The 16,365-nt window shown below is 34.6% G+C and overlaps 1 protein-coding gene across 10 annotated transcripts in view; it reads right to left on the reverse strand.

Moving 5' to 3' along the window:
- Positions 1-462: 462 nt before the first annotated feature.
- The window catches only part of CADPS (calcium dependent secretion activator), a 657,127-nt gene continuing 641,224 nt past the window's right edge, over positions 463-16,365 (reverse strand). For all 10 annotated transcript variants that reach the window (XM_075321362.1, XM_075321365.1, XM_075321364.1 and 7 more), the window contains 2 exons: positions 12,485-12,589; positions 463-1,674 (listed from right to left, as the gene is read on the reverse strand). In XM_075321362.1, the coding sequence (XP_075177477.1) occupies positions 1,495-1,674; positions 12,485-12,589 (285 nt within the window). In that variant the 3' untranslated portion in view covers positions 463-1,494. The remainder of the gene's footprint in view (positions 1,675-12,484; positions 12,590-16,365) is intronic.

Consider the following 16,365-nt stretch of genomic DNA (forward strand, 5'->3'; position numbering starts at 1 on the left):
ACACACACGCACACACACACATGTACACACACACATACACACACATAAACATACAGACACATACACACATGTACACACACACACACACATGTACATATACTCACATGAACACACACACATACATGTACATATACACACATGAACACACACACGTACATATACACACACGAACACACACACACACACACACACATGTACACACACACACATGCACACACATAAACACACAAGACACATACACACATGTACACACACACACACACACATGTACATATACTCACATGAACACACACACATGTACATACACACATACACACACATATACACACAAACACACACACACACACACACATTCAGCTCTATATATTAGATAAGGCTTTTTCTGTGTGCTATTATTTTAGATTAGGATTACCTTTCGGGTTACAGGCTTCTCTATATAAGAAGTGATGACACCACACTTAGGACATCTGAATAGTTATTTATTGAGAAGCCACAGTCCTTACACTTTTACAACTGTAGGCTTTTGTAAGGCAAAAGCAAGATGGATCCACTATTTTACACAGATAAAAAGCTTCTTGAGGGACCCCGGTGACATGCAGTTACTGGTCAAAATGCAATGTACATGGCAGATATAAAAACAATTGTGAACACAAAATTATGTAAATTAAGGTTACAATCTACGGAAATAAGTATTGTATATTCTTATAAACACAGTTTATAGTCTAAGTCTGTTATTAAAGTTGTCTTTTTGTCTTTTTTTTAGCCTTTTTTTTATACATACACTTTTATTTAAAACCTAAACAAAATGTAACATTTATAGAGACATTAACATAAAATGTTTCTTTTTTTCTTTATTTTTCAACAGTTGCTTGTTCGGTCGTCTCACGAGAACAGTTGTGGTTTTGGAAATACTAATCCGCCGATATGTAACCTCTAGGTAACTAACAGAATGTTCAAGTAAAAGTGTATGACTTTCGAGTTTCGGATGAGATAAACCTCGGAGTGTACATGATAGATCACTATAGATAAACCTCATTGGGTGTAGCCACTTTCTTTTCTTTTTGTTTGGGGAAATAAAACCTCTATTAGTTCATTCATTTGAGCGGATGGCATCCACGCAACAGAAATGACGTTACTATCACTCATAGGCACAATAATTTACCATTGACGTATATACATTACAGGAATGAAGCGTTGGATATTTTTGCTGAAAACAGGGACATACCTAGCATGTTTCCTATATATTTCAATTAACAGTATTAACAGTGGTGCTCTATATTGCTTATGATCCTATAGATTTGAAGTTTAGGAAACCCATGAACCAAATGTAGTGCGTCGTTTTGTTTTTCTTTGTTATCACACAGCTAGAATGAGAATTGTATTGGTAAAATTGGTATGGGCTTTTGGAGCGGACAGAAAAATTCCCTAATGTGGCTAACAGACATGCACTGGGTACCGGGCTACATCCCATAGAGACTCTACAACCAGATAATTTTAATCGTCTTCTTCGTCTTCTTCATCGCTGTCCTTCATGGTTATGCCTTGGAGGCCTCCTCCTTCGCTGACCGAAGCCGTCGCCTCTTCCACCGTTAGCCGGTTTCGGATCGTATCGTAGGTTTTGCTGTTTAGCGTTGAGTCCAGAACACCTTGTAATCGGAAATCGCGATAGGTTTTCTACAAAAAAGAGATAAAGATGTTATAGACCCAAGATCCACACCGGCTGATAGTGTTCTTGTAATCGGAAATCGCGATAGGTTTTCTACAAATAGAGATAAAGATGGTATAGATCCAAGATCCACACCGGCTGATAGTGTTCTTGTAATCGGAAATCGCGATAGGTTTTCTACAAATAGAGATAAAGATGGTATAGATCCAAGATCCACACCGGCTGATAGTGTTCTTGTAATCGGAAATCTCGATAGGTTTTTTAGAAAAAGGGATAAAGATATTATAGACCAAAGATCCACACCGGCTGATGTTCTGCTCCAATAACTAGGAATGAGTGAACCTTTGAAAGCTCGGTTAACTAGGCACGTTCAAACCGTAACCCCTTCGCGATTTACCGGTTTTCATTTTTTGATCCCCTTCTTCCAAAACCCATAACTTTTTTTATTTTTCCATCAATCTTGCCATATGAGGGCTTATTTTTTGCGTGACAAGTTTTACTTTTGAATGAAACAATTCGTTTTACCATATAGTCTACTGGAAAACAGGAGAAAAATTCCAAGTGTGGTGAAATTGCAAAAAAAGTGCAATAGCATGATAGTTTTTGGGATATTTTATTCACCGTGTTCACTATATGGTAAAACTGATGCGTCGGTATGATGCCTCAGGTCGGTATGAGTTCTTAGATGCCAAATAGGTATACCTTTATCTAAGGGGTTACAAAAAAATCAGAAATGTGTCCCCCAAAAATTGGAGTTTTTTAGCGCTATTTTCTGAGACCCGCAGCATTCTCCTGTTTTTGGGATCTGGGGCTCAGTGATGGCTTATTTTTTGCATCTTCAGCTGGCGTTATTAATTATACCATGTTTGTGCATATGCTATGTTTTGATTGCCTGTTACTCCATTTTAAAACAATTTTGCAGTGACCAAAGAACGTAATTTTGTCGTTTGAAACTTTTTTCTCGCTACGTCATGTACCGATCAAATGATTTGATTTTATATTTTGATACATTGGGCATTTCTGAATGCGGCGATACCAAATGCGTGTATATTTATTGTTTTTTTCACTGTTTTATTTTCAATATGGTAAATGGGGGAGTGATTTCAACTTTTTTAGTTTTTTTATTTTTAAAATACTTTTCTTTTACATTTTTTTTATTCATTTTATTAGTCCCCCTAGGGGACTTTATAGGTCATCAGTCTGATCGCATGTGCATTTCTGTTGATCAGAGCAGCACACCTCTGATCAGCAGGAATGCAGCGTTTCTCTTGGCTCTAACAGAAACTACGTCATGATAGCGACAGGAGTCATCAAATGACGCTTCACTACCATGGCAACCATCGACTCCATGTGATCGCGTCACGGGGCCTCCGATGGTGCCAGGGAAAGGCGATTTCCCCACCGCGGCCATTTAAATCGCGCTGTCACATTTTGACAGCGCAGTCTAAGGGGTTAACAGGCACTGGTGGATCGTAGATCCACCTGAGACTGCGAGGTACACATGTATGCTGTTCAAATCAGCAGACATGTGTAGGGATCGCTCAACATAGCAGCCGGCGGTGATTACCCCGACATGATTTAGGATTTACTGGTATGTCCTATGTTGTGAAGGGGTTATAAAGGTTCGTTTTTTGACACATACTTGATCCAAATCTCAATGGAACTCAGTAATTGGGCAGATCATGGCTCCACCTACATGCTGCCAGCCATAAACAGAACATTTCCAGGAGAGGGCTGGCTTTTTCTATTTTTTTCTTTTTGCTTATGTGTGCAGACTGCATCCATCTGATCTTACCCCCAGTGTGAGCTGGCCAAACACTGCATGCGGCTCACACAGGGCTGAGTATCACTCATACCCAAAGACAGGGCTGCCGACTTGAGTGAGTTGCACTCGTAACTCCCTTGAACTTCGAATCTGAACTTTGTATTTTTTGGAAGTCGGTTTCCAAACCCAAACTCCGACCATCGAACCTCAGGTTCACTCATCTCTACTAATAACCGGTCGATGGAGGCTTTAACTCAAAGAGTGCCGAATTCCTACCTTCTCCTAAGACGCAATTAGCTGCTAATGATAACGGCTGATAGTAAATAAGGTGAAAATGAAGTTGATACGTCGATAGCGATGGCGACATTTTAGAATTTTTCACTTCACACCAATTTCACTGTAACAGTAGAATTTTTTACAGCTTTACACATGGCACCACTACAGCCCATTATGTTCCCGATAGGCATAACTTATTAGTGACTTGTTTAATGAGGTGATGATTCCGCGATCCTAACCCTTGTGAGGCAAAACACCTTCGCCAAATGTTGTGACAAGTGGCAATTTCCAAGAATTGACAAGATTTATACACAAATAGGACTGATAAAACAGGTTTTCTTCAGATTTGAGTCAAAGACATACAGTATTATTGTAATGTATCATTTTAGTTCTAAATACCTTATTATTTTAGAATGACATAATTCTAAGGTGCATATCAATTTATGAAAAAAAAAAAAATATATATATATATTATATAAAAAACATAATCCTCTTTTTTATATATGTATATATATATATACATATATATATATATATATATATATATATATATATATATATATGTATATATATATACATATATATATATATATATATATATAAAATCCTTTTTCTTACATGTAATAAATATAAGTAGACATATATATATTTTTGATTTATTTATATTTATTTATTTTTTTTACCAATTCAGCAATACTTTGTATTCTTTTTATACGGTTGGTATTGGTTGCATCATTCCTCAGATGGTGTAAACTATTATTTTTTAATTTTAATTTTATCAAAGTGTTAGAACATTTATAGTGATAGCAAATTTTATATATATATATATATATATATATATATATAATGTAATCCCTTTTGATATATATATATATATATATATATATATACATATATATACATATGATCCTTTTTCTTACATGTAATAAATACTTTGTATTTTTTTTTTATACGGTTGGTATTGGTTGCATCATTCCTCAGGTGGTGTAAATTATTATTTTTTAATTTTATCAAAGTATTAGAACATTTATAGTGATAGCAAATATATATATATTTTTTTATTTTTTTTCCACATTTTACTAATTTTGCATTATAAACACTTGGTAAAATTCATCTTTTATACTTTTTTCCAACTCTGCTGTAGGAGGTCTTGATTTTTGTAGGCTTGGGTAACATTTTCATTGATAAATTTTTAGGGAAAATATGAATGTTTTGTTTAAGTTTTTTTGGGGGGAGCGGGACAGGTGAAAAAACAAGTCTGACATTTTTTTTTAAGTCATTTACTTATTTTTAAACTCCATTTTTACTGTTCACGTTCAGTTAGATGATCAATTTATAGTCAATCTTTTTGCACTTTAATACCAATTTTCAGTTTTTTTAATTATTCTATATAAAAGTTACAGTGTTTTTGCAATGTACGCTTCAGTGATTTTTTTTTAAATTTATTTTACAAGAAAAGTGCTGTTTTCCATCAGATATCTTATTATTTCATCTCAACGGAAATGATTGCTCATAAGGGAGACTAATGCTGTAATACGATGCTGTACCAGAGCAGCATACAGTGTCATGCATGTGCCTATGGCCCTGTAGTACTCAGGGTGCCTTAAAGAGGTTGTCCACTACTTTAACATCGATGACCTACAACACCCGGTACCCCCGCCGATCAGCTGTCCTCAGTGCCAAAGGCATTAGATGGCTGGAAATGCTCAGTTCCGGAGTTCCGGAGTTGTTCCATCATCTGATAGCGGCCGGGTACTGCACATCCAACGCCCATTCAAGTCAATTGGAGGAAGATGTGCAGTAACCGGCCACGGCTACCATCAGAAGACGGAGAAGCTCCGGAACTGAGCACTTCTAGCTGCCTGCTACCATTGCCGCCACCGAAAACAGCTGATCTGCGGAGGTGCCAGGTGTCGGACTCTGGACGATCAGATATTGATGACCTATCCTAAGGTTTGGCCATCAGTGTAAAAATAGTGGACAACCCCTTTAAGTTGGCCATTCACACGAGGCTGAATGTTCATGTCAACTTTGGCAACGTCCAAAACTTGTGTTGTGCAGTTTTGGGAACCCCACTTACAATACGCAACCGTAAAAAGTCAAAAGCATTTGTATTGTTTTACTTGCTTTCGGTACCCTACGGGTTACATTGATTGATTTTTAGCTGTATAACCAGTGTCACAGCCACAAATGCCACTTAGCCAAAGCCTTTGGTAGCTGTCGACTAAATGATAATTCCCAGATTAGCAAAGTGCTCCATTGTTCTTTTTGAGGGAGCTGCTGCCAGAATCTTCTGGCAGTGGCTTATCACCCTGTTGAAAAAAAAGATTTGGGTAATTGAATTCCAGGCATCCAATATATATCTCCTCTGTATAATCTCCAGGGGATGCTCGGGAGGCACTCAATGCATTAGAAATCTTTATTCATAAGAAAAGAAACAGTCCAGCACCAATTAATCAATTGTTTCCATTCATAATTTGGGCAAAGAAACAATGTCTGACTGGTTTTGGATATAAAAAGGGTGCTCAATCTTACGCAAGGTAGAAAATGTAAACAAAAAAAAAAGGAAAAAAGACACTGACCATCCCATTCATTCTAAAAGCATGGATTCAGGTGAAAGCAGCCGGTGTTGAGTCCTGCTTTCAACCATATCCATGCTTTAAAAAAGTATTGAATGCAAGGGTTTTTATTTTAATGAGATGTGAGTGCCATCTTTTCTCCTTCTTTTTTTTGTTTGAATTAGATCTCGTTTCTAATATTAAAGTTATTTTATCTAATGTTTATAGTGGTGTTCAGACTCAATGGCCAATAAACTTTAGAAATCCATTTTTTGTCTTAATGGACTCTAATCGGATAAAGAAATTATTCTAAAAATGCTTTTTCCAGTTCATTGACCCATGTAGCATAAAAGCATTGGATATGTAAAAAATAGTAAACTAATTGATAATTATTAGGGATGATCGAATACCAAAATATTCACCTTCGCGAATATCCGATGAATAGTTCGCCGCTATGCGAATATTCGATGTGCAATGTAAGTCTATGGGAAGCCCGAATAGTTGTTATTTGGGTTTCCCATAGACTTACGTTGCGCAGCAAATATTTGCGAATAGTCGAATAGCGGCGACCTAATCGGCGAATATTCGCAAAGGCGAATATTTGTGGTATTCAATCATCCCCAATTATTTAGCTTACAGCACAAGCCACTTTGTGGTCTTCTCCGGCACATGACATGAGACGTTCGTGTTTTACCGGTCGCTGGTCTGCAATGGTCTGTGATTGGCTGAAGTGGTCAAGTATGAACAACGCACCATCGGAAAAACATCTGATGGCATACCACTCAAGTCACCTGATTGCTGCAGCCAATCACAAACCACAGCCCGAGATCCGTGATGTCTCCACTTCCTGTGACGGTGTCTTTTTGTGGATAGAGTTGGGTGGCAATAGATGAATATCAGTTATTTCGTGTTTGTTATTTTTTTGTTTGTTTGTTTTTACAGATCCAAGCCTCTGAAAAACTTTTCTGTTTGTCCAGACAACCCCTTTAAATGATCTTTCATCCGTACTCTTTTTAATATTTTTTTCTAAAAAATAGTACTTTTTAAACTTTGATTCCCTTTAATTCAGCTAGAAACAGCACACAAAATAGTTAATTAATAACATTTACCCCCTGACTGCTCAACGTCAGCCCCATCTGTAAAATGTTTTTATTTTTTTAGGATATTAAAATTGTAGGAGTCATTTTTTCACTTTTTTTCAAATAAATTTACAAAATTATTTTTTTTAGGGACCTGTTAAAGTTTGAGGTGACTTTGTGGGACCTATATATTGGAACATGCCTCCAAAATGATACCATAGTAAAAACAGCACCCCTCAACATATTCAGAACTGTTGTTAGGTTGTTTATTAACCCTTAAACTGCTTTTCAGGAATTAATTTAAGGTGGCAAGGTGGGAAAGAAAAATCTTATTTTTACCAACTAAATGTTGCAATTATCTGAAGAGGCCCCTATAGCCGGCAGGCTCTGATGCTGTTGTTTGGCCGTGAATTGCCATAAGGTCCCCACAATCATGATCTTAGGGTGCTGATGGGGTTAAAAAGGATACCCCACACTCTGTTAACCATCTAGAGGTCCCCAAATTCTATTAACCATGTAAATATTTCCATACTCGGTTAACCATTTCGATGCCCCCACACTCTGTTAGCCATTTAGATGCCCTATACTCTGTTAACTATTTTGATGCCCCTATACTCTGTTAACCATTTAAATGCCATTACACTCTTAACTATCTAGACGCCCCAACACTCTGTTAACTATTTAGATGCCCCATACTCTGTTAACCATTTCAATGCCCCCACACTGTTAATCATTTTGATGCCCCCACACTTTGTTAACCATTTAGATGCCATTACACTCTTTTAACTATCTAGATGCCCCTACAATCTGTTCACCATTTGGATGCCCGTACACTCTGCTAACCATTTAGATGCCCCATACTCTGTTAACCATTTTGATGCCCTCATACTCTGTTAACTATTTAGATGCCATTACACTCTTTAAACTATCTAGATGCCCCCACAATCTGTTAACCATTTAGATGCCCCCACACTGTTAACCATTTAGATGCCTCAAAACTCTGTTAACCATCTAGATGCCCCCACAATCTGTTAACCAATTAGATGCCCCCACACTCTTTTAACTATCTAGATGCCCCCACACTCTGTTCACCATTTATATGCCCCCACATTCTGTTAACCATCTAGATGCCCCCACACTGTTAACCATTTAGATGCCTCAAAACTCTGTTAACCATCTAGATGCCCCCACAATCTGTTAACCAATTAGATGCCCACACACTCTTTTAACTATCTAGATGCCCCCCACTCTGTTAACCATTTAAATGCCCCCACACTTTGTTAACCATCTATATGCCATAGTCACTATTGACAGCAGCCTCTAAAGGAATAAACACCAATTACAAGGGTTGGCGCCACCTCTGATTATGACTGATAGAGTAGGGTGTCAGCTATAGTGTACGGTGACAGGTGTGCATTTTCACCCATTGGCGATCCTATTCACTTACATCTCAGTATGGTTTTAAATTATTTTGGTGGTCACTAAAGGGGGAAAATATGACGCACCAAGGGAAAACAAAAAGTCGAGCGTCAACAACGCGATAAAAACACATGTAAAAAAACTGCAAGTAATCTAATTTACATAATAAGTGCAGAAATTCTGCGACATCAAAACCTCAACAAAATACTTTTTCTCTCATTTCTAAATTGCAACGACAATGCAAAATGATAATTGTTTTAAGAATCTGTATTTGGGGAAAATATCCAATGTTTTGAACCCAACTAACATAAACTCATTAAAATGAACTAGTTAAATTACTAAAAGGGAATTGTCTGAATTCTATGTATTACCACAGTGCGTCACAATTGTTATTGCACATCCCACCAGAACAGATTTGTGGTGATGAAAAAGCAATAGCAAAAGCTATTTATAACCGGCGCCTGACGTCTCAGCAAAAAGAGAGGAAAAAAAATCTGATGTCATTGGCATTCACAAAACAAGGTATCATTATTAGCAGTTTAAAATGTAAGTGTCAAAACACCTGCATAATAAGTCGTTTTAATTAATATTACAACTTCTGTACCGAGGGATGGCACAAAGCTCCGTACTGCAGCAATGCACTGATGTATAAATGTTTATAAACCAAACTTGATACAATTTCTTTACACATCTTGGTTACATTCCGTAAAGAAATGCTTAATAAAAAAAGAGTATAAAATGGTAAAAAAAAAATATATATATATTTTTTAAATATTTTTTCTTCTCCCAGTTAATTTATTAGGATCTGGAAATAGCAGTTTATGAGTTAAAACAAATGCATTTAACTGCAATGAATTTTATTTCATTGATTAAGCGCTCCTGCAATCCTATTTCATGGTAAACCACTGTGATTTCACACTGAAATAATTATCATTAGCCTAAGACACACATACACAGGAATAAAAATATACTTTCCGGGTATGTGATCTCACCTTTGTGATCTCTTATAGTTCAGTGTAAACACCCATTGTAAGAGAAACGACTTCAGTTAATTATGAGAACAATATCGATTTGCATTTTGTTTAATGATCATTGAATACATTAAGTTGGGCTGTGAAGAAATATTTGCATCGCGAACGGAAGCAATTTTTTTTTTTTGCTAGCAAGTGTATGAAATTCTAAAAGAAATTATTATTGAAATAAATTATTATAATAATTCAAAATAACAGATGTTTACTATGTTATTTTTTACTAAAATAGTTATAAAATGATAAAAATGTATATTATTAAAATGAAATGGTCTTATTTTATTAAATTATTGGAAGGAACAAAAAAATAATATCCATTAATTCATTATTTAGTTTAGAAAACGTTTAACACTTTTTAATGAAAAATGATACCTTTATTTGTTATTTTCTATAATATATTTAATGGTCAGTATATTTTTTTTTACTATATATATATATAGTTATTTTAAACCATATGAATAAAAAAAAATCATTATTAATTTCACAATAAGCATAATACAGGATGTATAATTTATTTAATTAGAGTACTATGTATTTACTAGTTATTTTAATTTTTATATTTTTTTAGTATATATATATATATATATATATATATATATATATATATATATATATATGTATATATATATACATATACATACTAAAAAAATATAATAATTAAAATAACTAGTAACTACATAGTACATATATATGTACACACTGTATAAAACAATACAGTATAAAAATATATAAATAAATATATTTTTTTTTGGGAAACACAAATAATTTTAACCAATCTGAATTAAAAAAAATATTTATTGCATAGTAAATTAAATTTAATATATATATATATATATATATATATATATAAAATTATAAATGCTGTATATTTAATATATTTAAGGTAATTTTATTGTGTGTGTGTATATATATATATATATATATATATAAAATACAATATACATTTATTTATTTTTGGAAATACAAATTATTTTGATCAATCCAAATAAAAAAAATAGTCATTGTTGATTTTATAATAAGCGTAATATATCTCATTGCAAATCCCGACCTGATGTATAATTTTTTATTAAAAAGTACTATTTCTTTAATAGTTATTATTTTATTTATTATATTTAGTGTTTTTCTTATATATTTTGAAAAATCAAAGCATTTTCACTAATCCAAATTAATTTATTTCATAATAAACATAATATATCTCATTACAAGTTTCCAGCTGATAAATACTTTTCAGTTAAAAGGTACTATTTATTTCTTAGTTATTTTATTCAATATATTTAATGGCCAGTTAATTACATTTTTTATCAATATTTTTGAAAATACAAATTATTTTAATCAATCCGAATAAAAAAAATATTATTATTTATTTCCTAATAAACAAAATATATGTCATTACAAATTCCCTGCTGATATATAATTTTTCATTAAAAAGTACTATTTATCAAATATTATTTTATTTTTTGTACTTAATTTTCTTTTTTTATATTTTTGGAAAGACAAATTATTTTCACTGATCCGAATTAAAAAGAAAAAAAAAATATAAAAAATAAAAATAAATAAATATATATTGCGAGCTATATTTTGTTTATGTATATATATATATATATATATATATATATGTATATATATATCATAATAAACATAATATTGCTCACTATAAATTTCCAGCAGATATATGATTTTCAGTAAACGCTATTTATTTCCTAGATATTATTTTATTTAATATATTTAATGGTAATTTTATTATTGTTTTCATATCTATCCATCTATATATATATCTATATATATATCTATATATAGATATATATATATATATATAGATATATATATATATATAGATATATATATATATATAGATATATATATCTATCTATGTATATATCTATATATATAGATATAGATATAGATATATGTATATATATTATTCATATGTGTTTATTTTTTACTCACTATTTAATTTATTATATCTAATGGTCATTTTATTCTTTTTTTTTTTTTAATTTTTAAAATACAAATTATTCTAATCAATCCGATTAAAAAAATAAATACAAAAAGTAAAAAAAAATAAGAATAAAATAAGGAGCAGGCTAAAACAATTGATATCCAGTCAAGCGTAAATAAAAAACAATAAGACAAGCAGTTTCCTTTTATTGATATTACAAATTATTTTAATCAATCTGATTTAAGAAAAAAAAGTGAAAAAGTAATAGTAAAATAATTATCAATTTTTAAGCCTGCTCAACAGTCAGGCGTAAATAAAAAAATAAGACAATCGGTTTTCTTTTATTCCAAGTACAAATTATATTAATACATCTGATAAAAAAAAATGAAAAGTAAGAAGATAATAAAAAAGGAGCACACAAAAAACAGATAAGCAATCGTGTGTAAAAAAAAAATAAATAAATAAGACGCGCAGTTTTCTATTATTGAAAGTGGAAATTATATTAATCAATCTGATTAAGAAAAGTAAAAAGATAATAAAAAATAAACACAAGAAAAACCAATCATGCGTAAAAAAAATAAATGAGCAAAGCGGATTTCTTTTATTGAAAATGCAAATTATATTAATCAATCTGATAAAAAATAAAAACAAAAAAGTTAGCAAAAGCAAATGCCCAATTATGCTTAAATAAAACAAAATAAAAAAAAAAGAAGCACAATACAAATGATAAATATATAAAATAAATATTATATACCTTGACAATCCTAATGAGGGTTTTCAGCTGGTAGATATGAAGCTGAAGGTCCATCCGGTCAGTGAGCCATGTGCAAACAACATTCATTGAACTGGTGTACCATTGCTGAAAAACAGAAAAAAGTTCTCCAGACACACAGTAAAAATGCAAGAAAAGTTTAAAATAATCCTAAAGGGCCTAAAGGGTGGCCAATTCTATTATGATCTTTTTTTATTTTTTAAATACTCATTTATTTAAACTCCTAAAAACATAAAAAGAAAATATAAAAATAGAGAAAAAAAAGAACAAAATAATATAAAATGTAACAGCATAATAAAAATATTACCACTTACCTTTATTTTTTTTTAACGAATATATACATAAAAAAAATACAAAATAAAAAAAAATCTACATTTCACTTGTCTAATTGTAACCAACAGGAAACACAAAGCCGCCTCCTGTAATTTCCTCGGTGTAATCTATTCTATGGGTGTTTGCTTTTCAGCATGTTGGATACAACCTGAAGCGTAATATCTGCGGGTTTGCATATCCAACGTGTTATCAATTTGCTTTAAATGACAAGAATATTAACAGAACACATACACATACAAATGAGCTCGGATCAAGCTGTTGAAATAATTCTTCCCTCTAAGAGGGTTAATTTTGCGTCTTGCCTGTGAAAACTGCTTGAAGCTGTGTCACTGCAGACTGCCACCCCTGCAGAGCAACATGTCTCCGGAGCAATGCTCTTCTAAAATACTGGTTAGAGATTCATATTTCATTTCCACTCAGTGACATTGAAATGGTGTTAGCATTCATCAGCCTGTACGATGAGCTTATAACTATGAGTACCGTAAATCAACCTGTACAACGAGCTTACAACTATGAGTACCATAAATCTACCGGTATGATGAGCTTATAACTGGGGATACCATAGATCAACCTGTATGACGAGCTTATAACTATGGGTACCATAGATCTACCGGTATGATGAGCTTATAACTATGGGTACCATAGATCACCCTGTACAATGAGCTTATAACTATGAGTACCATAGATCTACCGGTATGATGAGCTTATAACTATGGGTACCATAGATCAACCTGTACAATGAGCTTATAACTATGAGCACCATAGATCTACCGGTATGATGAGCTTATAACTATGGGTACCATAGACAACCTGTACGATGAGCTTATAACTATGGGTACCATAGATCTACCGGTATGATGAACTTATAACTATGGGTACCATAGATCAACCTGTACAACGAGCTTATAACTATGGGTACCATAGATCTACCGGTATGATGAGCTTATAACTATGGGTACCATAGATCAACCTGTACAACGAGCTTATAACTATGGGTACCATAGATCTACCGGTATAATGAGCTTATAACTATGAGTACCGTAAATCCACCTGTACAACGAGCTTATAACTTAGATCTATGATACCATAGATCTACCGGTATGATGAGCTTATAATTGTGGATACCATCGATCAACCTGTACGACGGGCTTATAACTATGGGTACCATAGATCTACCTGTACAGCGAGCTTATAACTATGGGTACCATAGATTAACCTGTACGACGAGCTTGTAACTGTGGGTACCATAAATCAACCTGTACAGCGAGCTTATAACTATTGGTACCATAGATCAACCTGTACGACGAGCTTATAACTATGGGTACCATAGATCACCTTGTACATAAGTAAGCAATAGAGAAGAGCCACTTATGACCCTCATCTATCAGCCAAAGTAAAGAGTGACTCTAATGCGGGCTTTACACGAGACGACCAATGGTGCGATGCATCGTCGGGGTCACGGTTTTCGTGACACAAATCCGGCATCGTATACGATGTCGTCTCTTGTAACACCTCCTAGCGACGCAGTATCACTCACAAATCGTGAGTCATGTACTCGTCGCTAGGTTTCATAAAATTGTTTACTTAAAATGGCGCCGGTTGTTCATCGTTTCCATGGCATCACACGTTGCTCCGTGTGACACCACGGGAACAATGAACACAGCTACCTGCGTCCCGCGGCACCCGCCGGCTATGCGGAAGGAAGGAGGTGGGCGGGATGTTTACATCCCGCTCATCTCCACCCCTCCGCTTCTATTAGCCGGCTGCCGTGTGACGTCGCTGTGACGCCAAACGTCCCTCCCACTTCAGGAAGTGGACGTTCGTCACCCACAGCAAGGTCGTCCGGAAGGTAAGTGCGTGTGACGGGGATTAAACGAGTTTGTGTGCCACGGGCAGCGATTTGCCCGTGACGCAAAAACGACGGGGGCGGGTACGATCGCTCGTGCTATCGCACAATAGATCGACTCGTGTAAAGCAGGCTTAAAACATCTTGTTTTTTTTAGGCCCCAGAACATCCATACATATCATGGTCACTTCTTGATTTAGGACTGATGGGAGTTGGTGGCCCGGTAGGGAAACAAATTACTTGCTGCTGAGTTGTTCTGATGGTTCCCACTCCCAGCAGTGAGATGCCCCGTGACCACCTTATCCAGTGAGGACCCCTTCAACAAGGGATTGTAAACAAAAAAAAAATAATTAAGGTGGCAAATATTGGGCATTGGGTCTCCTGTAAAGCTAAAAGGAGAAAATCTGTGAACTAAAAGTGGAAAAAGTTTTTTGTTTTTAAGAAAAAAGGAATAATAATTGGGACACGGGTCTACTTAATAGTAATCATTGTACCAAGATGATTCAGTAGGAAGTTTTCTTCTGAAACAGCACCAGACCATATACGTGATTAGTATTGAGATTCAGCACAAATTACAATTGCCCTTGTGACCCTATAAATGAGTTTCGGACAGTAAAATGTTGTAGGGTTTGAAAAGCCACGCTGATCCAATGCGGTAAATGCCAAGTACTGTGTCTTCTTTAGCATTGATAGATAGTCCTGATGAAGGGATTGTTACAATCCAGAAATAAGTAGACATTTTCTCAATGAAATAAAGTACTAATGTTAAAAAAGACAGTGCAGCATTTCGAATCCTACAACTTTTAACTGTATAAGACTTATTTCCACTGATGGACTAGATTGGAACAGAGGAGCAGAGACGCGGTACATATTGGCACATGGACATTACTACCACTTTACCCAGAAGCTTGCCCTATGAAGGGCTTCTCCATTTCTTCATTTCCAGTATAATATAACAAGATGTGGAAACATATAGGTCATACAGTACTTGAGTCCCCTCATTCTTCTGACCGGAGGGGGTTTTAAAGATCAGAATTTTACTGATGGAACATTGATGGTCTATCAACACTTCATCCTTTTGCGGATCATTACTTAAAGGGGCTTGTCCATTATTATAACAACTCCTTCTGGTTCCACGTTTCCTTAGGTACAGTAATAAAGTCTATACTTACCTCCCAAGCCGGCACCCTTCCAGTGGTGTCCAGGCTTGCAGTGGCATGGCTCAGGTGGGGTTGTGAAGTCAAGTGACCCCTGCATCCAATCAGTGCCGGCTTCCATCTTCTCACCTTCGGACCAAATGAGTTAATCAACAGGAAGTGAGCGCTCACTTCCTGTTGATTGCTCATTTGATCCGAAGGTGAGAAGGAAACCGGTGCTGATTGGATGGGATTTTAACGTCACGCGAGCCCCGACACTGCTGGAAGGTCGACAGCTTGAGAGGTAAGTATAGACTTTATTACTTTACCTGAGGCAAACGTTGAATCAGAAGGGGTTGTCCTAGAAGTGGACAATCCCTTTAATTTAATTTTTTACAAAACAAATTTACAATTTATTTTTAGAGAATTGTTTTTCTTTTATCGATTACTACACACAGTTCCTAAGCCCAGCTGGGCACAAGACCTGAACTACGTATGTTCCATGGCTTTCATATACATGAAACACGCAAGGTTTAGAATCTCCTTCC

This window comes from Anomaloglossus baeobatrachus, chromosome 8, assembly GCF_048569485.1.
Source record: "Anomaloglossus baeobatrachus isolate aAnoBae1 chromosome 8, aAnoBae1.hap1, whole genome shotgun sequence".
In the NCBI taxonomy this organism is placed as follows: domain Eukaryota; kingdom Metazoa; phylum Chordata; class Amphibia; order Anura; family Aromobatidae; genus Anomaloglossus; species Anomaloglossus baeobatrachus.